The sequence below is a fragment of the Pteropus alecto genome, unplaced genomic scaffold, assembly GCF_000325575.1.
Source record: "Pteropus alecto unplaced genomic scaffold, ASM32557v1 scaffold223, whole genome shotgun sequence".
NCBI lineage: Eukaryota > Metazoa > Chordata > Mammalia > Chiroptera > Pteropodidae > Pteropus > Pteropus alecto.
The window spans coordinates 1,049,475-1,061,000 of record NW_006434441.1 but is presented as its reverse complement, the minus strand read 5'-3'; the positions used below and the strand labels follow the sequence as shown (position 1 = coordinate 1,061,000).

At 42.6% G+C, this 11,526-nt stretch overlaps 1 protein-coding gene across 1 annotated transcript in view; it reads right to left on the bottom strand.

Moving 5' to 3' along the window:
- TMEM131 (transmembrane protein 131) overlaps window positions 1-11,526 on the bottom strand; it is a 116,074-nt gene that overhangs the window by 95,233 nt on the left and 9,315 nt on the right. Inside the window, exon 3 of the mRNA XM_025045025.1 lies at window positions 3,175-3,243. Coding sequence (XP_024900793.1) covers window positions 3,175-3,194 — 20 coding nt within the window. The 5' untranslated portion in view covers window positions 3,195-3,243. The remainder of the gene's footprint in view (window positions 1-3,174; window positions 3,244-11,526) is intronic.

Below are 11,526 nucleotides of genomic sequence, written 5' to 3'. Positions count from 1 at the left end.
AGAGAGTTTGGCCTTGCCTTAGCTCCCAGACTGCAAACAGCAGCTGGATCTGCAATTGCTCTGCTCCCTCAGGACACTCCTGACCACCTGCCTGTGGACATCGGCTTCAGCTGTATCAGGGTGCCAGCCTGCTCACAATCTCCCCTCCTCTGCCTGCTCCAGCTCCACAGCTATGTAAGCCACTTCTGCATAAAACATCCACACGTGCATACGTGTACACATGCACACAACCCTCAGGCTGCTCCTGTGTCTCTGACACAGGATCCTCTACACACATCCTCATCTGCTCCCAGGTCCAACTTTCATAAGACCCACTTCTACCCGTGGGAGATAAAACAAACTCCATCAGTACTCCCAGAAAAGTTCAAATAATGGCAGAATGGTTTTCTTTTTCTTTTGTTTCCACTACCTTGAAGCAGCACGTACATCTGCTGCTTCAGGGGACAGTCCAGTGTAACCACTATCCTTCCCTGTACTGTAACCAGGGACTCATGCTAGGCCTCGGTGACTCGCATCAGCGTGTCACCCGACCATGTTTGTACTGGACTTCACCTGCCCAGTCAAACGTCAACAGATCTTCTAGATTCTCTCAGCTTGGGAGATTTTTCTAAGACCAGCACCAGTCTCCTAAGAAATCCCATTTCCTCTCTAGTCATAGATTAATTCATTTTTTCCTATTAGTTCTTGTTTATCAGTTCACCAAATTCTTCTCTATCCTGAATATTAAGTAAAAACCACTGTATTCTGCATGTCCTTTCATACCACAATTCCACTATTAGGACTCTCTCCTGAGGAGACAGGGTTGTATTTAAATCATTAGTTTCAGCACTGATTTTAAAAAATTTAAAACAATAAATACATTTAACAAATATATCCATAAAATCTGATGCTTTTTGATACCAAAAAATAATATAACAGCAAATTCAATGGAATAAAAAGAATGTACAATATACTGTTAATAAAGCAAGTTATAATAGTTCATATTCAGAAAATATAATTATGTTTTTGTAACTCAATAAATTAGCATAGATCCATAGAAAAAGAACCTGAAGGATAAAAGCTAGTGTGAGTGTTTTTGAGTGGCTGGACTGTAGGTGATTTTTCACTTTCTTCTTTCTCCTGATAAGTACTTCTAAGTTTATTGTAGTGGACACATACTGCTAGTATGATAAGCAAAGCCCCAACACACTCTGCAGTGGTAATTTAATAACCTGCGGCCTTAAATCGGAATTCTTCACTAGCTTTAAAGCTCCAGACACGGACTTTGAGGAGGATAGCTATAAAACCCTTGAACCCACATGCAAGGCGCTGTTCGTATGCATGAGTGTGTGTGTGCGTGCACGTCTGGGGAGAGGAGGGAACAAGTTCCATAGTTTTCATCTATTCCTAAAGAGATCCATGGTCCCAAAAAGGTTAAAGCCACCATGTCCAGAATCTTGCTGACCTTATCTCAATCTCTCTTATTAGGGGTGATGTGCATGGGTGTGTGTGTGGGGGGTGTCATTATCTAAAGAGTTGAGGGACAGACAATTTGCAATAGGAATTCCCAATTCCAAGTCAGGTATTTTGTATACCTGATCCTTCTTTATCTCAAGGGATGCATGAAATTTGCAAAACTCCCTCAAAATACAAATAACGAACTTAACAACAGTAGGCCGTAACTTTTGAAACAATTTCTCTAGAATGGTTACTTCTAAGCTTTTCAAAGTAAAAATACTCTTTTTGACTAAAAATTTTGGTACTAAATACCGAGCTCTTTGGTCCCCACCCTCATACACACTCATGTACCCTCATATCGTTCATGCCACAGTCTTAGAATAGAATTCATCAACTTTTATTCTGAGCCACTCTAGAATGAGAGAAGAGACTCAAAGAGAATTTTACTGGAGAGAGAAGTCATTGTTATTTTTAAAATAATGAACGCTCTTGCTGAGATCCAAATACATGCCACGTTTCATTAAATATCCTTCATTTGATAGGAGGAGATGATGTATGACATGTTATTGTGTGACTGGATAAGAACGCTATGTTCCTGCAGTCTCAACACTAAACTGTTTTCACAGGATATATTTCCCACCTGAACATCATGGTCTTTAAATAAACCTCATGCCCGCATGTCGATTTTACTTACATAACGACTATTCCCCAATCCCAACTCCATTGAGAAGTGCAAAAAGCACATGCAAACTTCTTTCCACATTCCCCGTCTGAAAATCCACCTCTGTGAGAAAACAACCTCCTGAAGAGATAGGACTGCTATCAGATATCTCTTATGTCTAACGCTAGCTACTCCACCATGATTTTGTACAAGTATGATGGATGTATGTGATTATTCTGGGTTTGAGATTATAAACAGTTTAAGTTAATGTGTTTACTATAGTAAAAAATGTGACAAACAACCTTGACGACATTAAAGAAAATGACAGTTTTCATCTATTGAATCAGAGTAGATCTACATACAGCTTTGGCCTCCTGCCACCACTACCCTTTCGAATTCTTTTCTCCATGAACTTACCAGAGGGGCTCTAGTAGGAATATCATTTAAGATACGATACCTCTTCACCTGCCTGCTGGATTGGGTTGGAACAAAACATGGGTGAAGACCTGTTCTCCCCACAGTGTAACTGTGATGCGCAAGCCCGAGACCCAGAGGTAGGAGGTGAGCCTCAAGGGTGGTTTGGGGAAGCAAGGCTGTAGCTGAACCATGTCTTTCTGTAGGAGCTGCTTTTGTCTGCCCTTCTGAGTTGGTGATACTATTAATTTTATGTGTGTGTGTGTGTGTGTGTGTGTGTGTGTGTGTACTTTAAAAGCATATGCATCAAGTAAATAATATATCCTCTATATCCACGAGGAAAAATATAGATAATAAAAGTGGAAATGAAGTGCTAATCAGAAAAGGTAACTTATAAATTTTATGCTGCCTCTGAAGATAAGAGGCTCTGAACCAGAGACACTAATATGCGGGTAGTTTCCAAACTTCAAAAGTTAATATTATATGTTAAATTCATAATACCACTTCCCATTTGCAAAGTGCATTCAACACCACTGTGTCCCTGATGACTTCAACACTAACTTTCTCACACAAGTAACACAGGCAAAAGGCAAGACAAATGCATGAGTAAAACACACACAACAGGCCAACAGGAAAGGCTGGTGTGAACGTTGTAGACTTACTGCTCGTGGAAGTCCAGCATTGGTGGCTCGAACCGTATGGGCCTGCAGTGGCCGCGGTACCGGGACACACTGCAAGTGAGAAGAAAGCAGTGTAAAGGGCAAGTTTTCAAAATATTTTCCCAAACCAAAGCCAGACACCTAAATGTTGTCATGAGAAAGTATCTCTATGAAAAGTGAAGTCTAATTCTCTATTCAGTGTGTGCATTACTCTTTTTTATTAGAGAAAATCAATTAATGTTGTGGTTTTTTTAAAATGCAAAGAAGAAACAGGAATATTTTTCTGTTTCTGTTACACACACACAAAAAAAAACAGAAAATGCTCAGATAGACTGAATGTTGAAATTTATTTTGGTTGATATAGTTGATAACGATATACCTTAATATGCTCACATGAATTTTGTGATACAGGTACAATGAACAATAACTAGTTAATATACAACTACACATACTTGGAAGATAATATACATAGAGAAAAACCATGATTACATTGTAACTGGAGTGGTAAAGGAACTAATCAAAAATGAACTCAGGGACAGAAATTTCCAAGAATCAAAATACCTTTGTAATGTGAGAGCCTAGAACACATTGATCTACAACAATCTTGGCCTACATATTTGAGGTTCATTTCTCACTGTCCCATTTGTATCAGAACTTCCCACTAAGACAGTCTGGGACAGCAAACCTCAACATCACCACGACCTGATGGTGGTGCAAAGTACGACTGACCGGGGCCCCGGGTGGAAGGGGAACCAGCACACCTACAGTCATCTGTTTACATAAGTTCAGCCAGCCACTGAAGTTTCTAAATGGTCGATGTTTATCTTTCTGTTACATTTTAAGAAATGCTCTAAGAACAAAACTCACTTTGTGAGATGGCTATTTCCATCACTGCCACCATTCACAAGAACACAAGCTTCAAATGATACAGTCATTTTATTCAGGAAACAGAGGGCATGCATTAGAAACAGACAAAAGTGTTCAGGAAGTTTAACGTTAACTCACTTCTACAGAGATTAAATAGTCTGAGTCAGGAAATAACTGAGCTAAGAGTCATAAAATCCAAAGGTGTTTTAGCCCTACCAATTAAGACTAGTTCTCCGTGCTGCCCGCCACATACAGGGAGCAAAAGATGACAGACACACAAGAAGGAAGACACCAAACATAAGATTCTGCTTTACTAAGACACAAAACTAAAGACACTGGGACAAAAAAGGCATAAGTCCTCACAAGACAGTTGCCACATGAAACCAAGAGGTACAAAATCCACCCCGATTTCTGCCCTTAGACATGTCATAACAGGACTCTGGCTCCTTTAAAACAAGAGATATTGATCAGCTCATCAGTTTTCACGGTGTGAAACTCAAACCTCTAGGAAATCTTAATCCAATCAGGGTGAAAAAAGTATAATGCATAAAGTAAATGTGTGTCAAATTCATACATAAACACTGGTTGTTAGAAGCTGCAAAGGAGGTTAAGATAGTTTTTTCTTACAGAACTGAGCATCTACTCCTCAAGGTGCAAATGAAAATGTCTCAAGTGGCCATACAAGGTAGAAAAAGTGCACCCTGTTCATTCAACACAAATATACTGAATGCCAGGGGCTGTCTAGTGATGGGGCCACAGGACAAGGACAAAGCCAAGAGTCTGCTCTCATGGCACTAACATCCCAGTGGGGGAGACAAAAATGGAACATAGCAGGTGACCATGTGTGACATATAAAGACAAACCACACACAGCAGGAACAAAGAAGGCCTCTCTGAGGAGGAACACTGGAGCTGACCTAATGGTGGAGATCTGGGGAGAGGAAGTGGGGTGACTTGGAATGTTGAGGACAGGAGGTTACGTGGCCTGAGTGCGGGAAGGGAAGTAGGTAGGGGCTGAGAGCAGAGAGGTGCGAAGGCCAGGTCTGGATTTTATTCCAAGCATGACAAAAAGCTTCTACAGTGTTTTGAACAAGGAAGTAACATGATCTGACACATAAAAAGGTTATTCTGGCTGCTGTGTGAAGAACAGACTAAAGGAGCCCTACAGTGGAAGCAGGGAAGTCACCCAGACAAGAGGGCGTGGTAGCTGTGGTCTAGGGTGACTGCAAAGGCAGAAAGGTGACAAGTCACTCTTCTATGAATATATTTGGAAGCTAGAGATGACAGGTTGTGTGGACATGTTGACCGGAGTGTGAGAGAAAGAAGAGAGGAAGCAAGGATGACTCGATTCTAAGACTTTGGCCTGAGAAGCTGGATGCAAGGTCATCACATGGGAAGAGGGGTTGGAAGTGGGGGAGGGAAGGTGGATAGATGTTCAAGAGTATTGTTTCTGACATTTAAATTTGAGATGTCTTAAGTAGATGGAGATGTTGAGCAGGCAGCTGGTTATACATGGTTATTGCTTTATATGAAAAAGTTATTGACTTTATGCACTGATTTTATACTCAGTCACTTTGGTGAGTTAATTGTAATAGTTTACATACAGATTCTCTTAGATTTCCCGTCGCTATATGTGCTGCCAAAATTATTGCTATCTTGAATGATCTCTGCAGACAAATCATCTGCAAGTAACAATTCTATTTCTTCCTTTCAAATCCTGAGACCTTATTCTCTTTTTTTTATGCATTGTGTGGGCTCTGATAGCCCATTAAATGCTCCACAGAAATGGTGTCCAGCAATTACCATTGTGATATTTACATGATGCTCACAGAATGAGATAGAGGAAAACACATATAGAAAAAGTTCCCTCAAAAATAAATGCATGTTTTCAAAGCAATGGCAGATCTACACCTAAGGAACATCTTCATATCTGAGTGGGTACAACACAAGTTGGCATAGATATAATTTATATTAATAAAATCGAAAATTCAATAATGTAACTGTCATGTATCCACAACTGTTTATTTAGAAAAGGCATGACATTGTTTAGTGCTTTATTAACAGAAAGCAAATGTCTGCAAACCCATAATATTGAAAAATAAACTGGAGAAGCAATGTGAAAACTGGTATCCTTTGGCAATTTCAAAGAAATAGAATCTGAAACATAATAATAATAAATTGCATGATTTTACAATTTTACACTTTCTGCAGCGATGGTATTTGTTTCGAAAGTCTCGATACAATGTTTCCATTTGCACTAAAAAAATGAATATTTATTGGGAGATAAGGAAATGAATAAAGACTACTTTCTGACCAGAAGCGGAGCTGTAGGAAGCCTTGCAGGACGAGGTCTAGTCCCCTGGGAGAACCACCAGGTCAAAGTCAGGCCACCAGCTCCCCCCGTGAAGCACACAGGCCTTCTTGGGCTTTGGGAGTTTGTTTAAACTAGGAAATTTAAGATGTTTTCCTCAGCGTAGTTACTACCTGAATAAAAGGTACTCTATGGCCCAATATTTCTTAAAGAATAGTTTGTGGTCTACCTATACCTTCGTCATCTAAAATGCTTGTACAAGTGCAGTTTCCCGGGCCCCACTTCCAGAATCTGGTTCCTTACACACACTGCAGAACCCAGACACCTGTGTTTTCACGTGTGCTCTCATGTTTGGGAACTACTCTTTTGCATCCTGATCCACAATAAGCATGGCAAGCAAAATTAAGAGGGGGGAAAAATACCTTAACAAGTAAAATTTTCAAACTCACCAACAATTTAAAATAGTTCCAAATATGATTTTTATTAGAGAAAGCTAAAAAAAGTGACAAGAGAAATGATATAGATTACTCTTACATAATATATTCTGCTGTAAATACATTTTAGCTTAAATTTGCATTTCCCTAAGGACTAAAGATGTTGAACATCTTTTCATTTATTGTCCAATTAAATGTCTTCTTTTGTAAAGCATCTGTTCAGTTTTTTTTTAACTGGGATGTTTGTCTTATGATTGAATTGTAGATGCAAGATTTCTTTATGTATTCTAGATACACGTCCTTTGTCAAAGAGACCTACTGTGAATATTTTCTCCCTGTCCTTCCTTCTCCTATTAATGGTGTCTTTTAGGGAGGGGCACAATCAAGATGACAACATATGCCATTTCACCTTCAGTCCCTCTCATGAGACCAACTAGCAATGATCCACAAAAACACAGGAGTGAGGCTGAAGACCCTACCCCCACCCTGGGTCGCAGAGACAGAAAAGGACAACATTAGAAAGAGAAGAGGAAGGGCTACACTCTGACCATACTGCCCCTCCACAGGGCCAGCACAGCATGCATTGAGAGGGCCCCCAGAGGCCTGCAGTTTCTCTGGTGGGAAAGAGAGCCTAAGGTACACATCCAGCCTCCCCACTGTTGTGGGTCACTTTCTGGAAGGCCCACTTTGGGACTTCGGGAGAGTATGTAGGGGCAAATCTGCAGGGGAATCTGTGGGGCTTGACTCCTGGAGATAAGATTGGGATGGAGAAGAGGGTGGGGCTCATAGCAACCAGTGCTGGGTTCCTGGCAGACTGCATTGCTCCTTACAACGATCCCAAGTAGGGATCCTAGCCAGTGGCTCTGCTGATCTGCAGAACCAAGCCAGTGGCCCTGTCTGGCCAGGGAACTCAGTGGGCAGATCTACGTGACTCGGGTCCCCAACCGACAAGCCATACCAGCCAGACTCTGTTCTATGGTCCCATCTGGACTGGGAAGCAATTCTAAGGCCCACATAGGGTTGAATATAGTCTCTGACCCTGCCCGACCAGGAGACTAATGCAAAGGACTTGGGAAACTGTGCAGCCCATTCTATAGCTCTGCTTACAATGGCACCTGAACAGAGAGCCCAGACAGTGGCTTAGTCCACCTGCAGAGCTGAGGTGGTTGCCCCATCTGGCCATGGAGCTTGATGAGCAGCTCTGCTGGATTTGGGTCCCCAACAATCAGGCTGTAAGGGCTGTGAAGCCTGTTCTATGGTCCCACGTAGGCAAGAAGCCTAATACAGCCCCACCCAACTGCTAAGAATTGTACCCAGTCCTGTCCAACAAGGAAGACTGACCAGAGAGTCTGGGCACTGATGATCCTGAGCCGGTTCCATCACTCGGGAGATGGAGTACGGGCAGAATGGGGGTGGATGATGAGAAAGGATGTGGCTCAATCTCTTGACTCACTAGAAAAGCCGGAGGGCAGCATGAAGACTGCACCCCCGGAGGCTGTGAGAAGTGAGGAAGTGATGCAGAAAGACCATAGAAGGTCAAAAGACAGAAAGGGTCCATGTCAGCAATCTAATGCTCAGTGACACTGGGGCGCCTAAGAACAAGGTCCAGAGGTGCAGACCAGACTCTGCATTCAGAAGCCAACCTTCACCTCGGCCATGAATTGGGCTTTACGGACTGTTTTGATGATGAGCTTGAGACATCACGTGAAGCACATATGTGTCTTAGGCACCTTGACCCTGACAACTAAAACCTGAGGTTTTCATGAACTAACATCCTCTCCAAACAAGCTGCTTTCTTTCACAAAGTGGCTAGCATCCTGTCACTTCATCAACACATATTCTTTATGACATCACCAGTAGTCGTCTCCACTATCCTTCAAGACCCCTGAAGGTGGGGAGTGTGTCTAGAACCGCAGCATAGGGCAGATACCACAGGAAACTGAGAGCCAAGACACATCTTCCACATTCTCCCCTGCCATGTCTTCTCAGTAATGACAGTCCCTCCTCCCACACCCCACTGGCATCTCTACCCCTCCCACACAGCCTTCCTCTTCTAATTCCCACTAAGTCCCCATAGTCTTCTTCCAGGAATACTGGCTAAGTAAGAGTGAACACACAGTGGAGACCGAAGGATTCGTATCTGATGTGAGAAGAGTCCAAGAGAATGCAACCCTGGGTGGGCGGTCAGAAGACAATGAACTTGAGCTGCAATGCGGCCCCTCTAACTTGGGCACATCCTCGGTTATGAGTCTTAGCTTCCTACATGTCAAACAAAGGGGCTCAACAAGGCAATGAATCGGGGTCTCAGGTTTAGAATCATCTCTGATTAAATGGTAACTTTTGTCTTACTGAAATTTTCGAACCAAACCCAAACCCTGACACTTTTATAGAACGATGTATTTGAACTAAAACAAAAACAAGATTACAATTTCTGTTGTTATACAATTGCACGTTTTATATTTTCATTTCACATTTTATTTCACATAAACATTTTCATTGAAGTTATGCATGTTTAAACAAGAGCTCTGGCACTGTTTAACTCGACAGTGCAGCACTGAGCCACATAGGAAAAGAACTGGCTAAATTCTTACAGTTCTGATCATCACATGCTAGGTACATACAGAGACTATATTTACTCCATGTCACATGTTTTAAATAGATGACTTATTAAAGGTAATTCATAAATACAGTTCTTCGGTTTTTTAGTTAGTTGATATGAGGCTAAAATCTAAATTTCAACTTGTTTGTTATGAACTGAATTATATCCTCCCCAAATTCATGTGAAGCCCTAACCCCCAGTGTGATCGCATTTGGGGGTGGGGTCTTGGGGAGGTGATGAGGGTTAGATGAGGTCATGAGGGTGAGGCCCCTGTGATGGAATTAGTGCCCTTAAAAGAAGAGACACTAGAAAGCTTGCTTCCTCTCTCCCTTGCCATGTGTGGACATATGGAAGATGGCAGCCCTCTGCAAGCCAAGAAAAGAGCTCCCACTGGGAACCAAATCTGCTGGTACCTTGACTCTGGACTCCTCAGACTCCAAAACTGAGAAACAGCATTTGCTGTTCAGCCACCCAGTGTGTGTTGAATTTTGTTACAGCAGCTGGCTCTAAAACACATTTAGTGCCTGATCCAGTTCCATACCCATAGGGTGCTGCATACCAATACGAACTTAATATTTATCCAATTCATGGTCTTGGTCAGAAAAAAATAGTGAACTGTGATTATTTTAAATTGTATCTGCAAATCCTCCGATATCCCTGCAGTCAATAAAGTGGGGGCCACTTCCCCATGCCCCCAATGCCTTGAATCCATGTCAACGTAAGTGATTGGCTAACCAAGAGTAAATGACAGGAGTCACACTCCAGGACTTCAGAGGGTAGGTCATAAAAAGTTATCCGGCTTTCACTGGCTTTCTCTGGGGTGCTCGCTCTTGGAATCCAGCCATCACACTGTGAGGAAGCCCAAACAAACCTCTGTGAAATGACAGCACCGAGGGCCCATGTGTAGGCATTCTAGGTAACAGCCCAGCTGAGGTCCTGGGCAACAAGTAAACATCAACATGTGAGTGCTCGTGCCTCCAGCTCCCAGCCATCGAGTCATTCCCAGCTCTGAAGTCTCCCCAGCTGAGGCCCCGACCAATGGGGAGCAGAGGAACCTGTGCTGTGCTCCACCTAACTCCCTACCCGCAGAGTCTGACAGCACAGGAAGATGACACCTTTATGCCACTAAGCTCAGGGGTACTTTGTCAGACAGATCCAAGAAACAGGTAGGTGGAATGCGAGATCAGAGTATCGTGCTTTATAATCCGCACAGAAAGTCTGTGCCTTCCTGTTGGCAGTGGCCATGTCCTTGGGCAGAGCACGTCCCAATAGGCACATAATACTGGGGAGAAGGACAGAGCAATGAGGAAGCAGGGCCATATAACTGGATATAAAAGAGCAAAAAGTGACTACTGAAAGAGTTTCATTATATTTGTGAAGTTTTAGCTGTCCTATTCTTCATCTGAATATTTGCTACTTTTGTCTCAAAAAAAAATTCTCTGTCGATGCGGCCTGAATTTCACTAATCTGAGGACACTCCCAGATGGAGGATGGGCTTTAGCATTGAGGACCTGGAACTTACAGAGAGCTGTCCTCTCCTTCAGACACCAGCTGCGGGCCCTCACTGGACACAAAGGGAAATTGGGTAGGATCATTCTTTATGGTGTCTCCATAACAGATATGAGAAGCTACCAGAAGACCAAAGAATCTGGAGATGGGCAGGCACCTTCAAGTTCCCATGCATGCAGATGTTCTCATAATACCTGAAGGTAAAGCAACACCCCAATCACAGAGAATCTGTGTTTAAAGGGATCTTTTAGTCCCAAGACTGGGTTTTACTGCTCTCAGATCCTCCTCCAGGGGCCTGAAGGCAGATAGACCCTGGTGACACAGAAGGCAGAAATGGGTAGTCCATAAAAGGCAGAGAAGCCACAAGAGACACTAGGGAATTATGCAGATGACTTACTGACCAAGGCGGGGCTTTCAGCCGAGCAAGAGCCCCTGGGATGTGACAGGGCCAAATGCCACACAACACATTGCATGCAGATTCAAATTTCAACCTGGTTTCCCTTTCCCTCTTCACCAAAAAAGTACAGAGAAAGAGAAGGGGCACATTGCAGGAATCCCCCAGAAAGAACTGCAAGTATGTTAATATCTTACTAAATCTACAGAATTTTACATTATATATATAAATTTTAAATTATA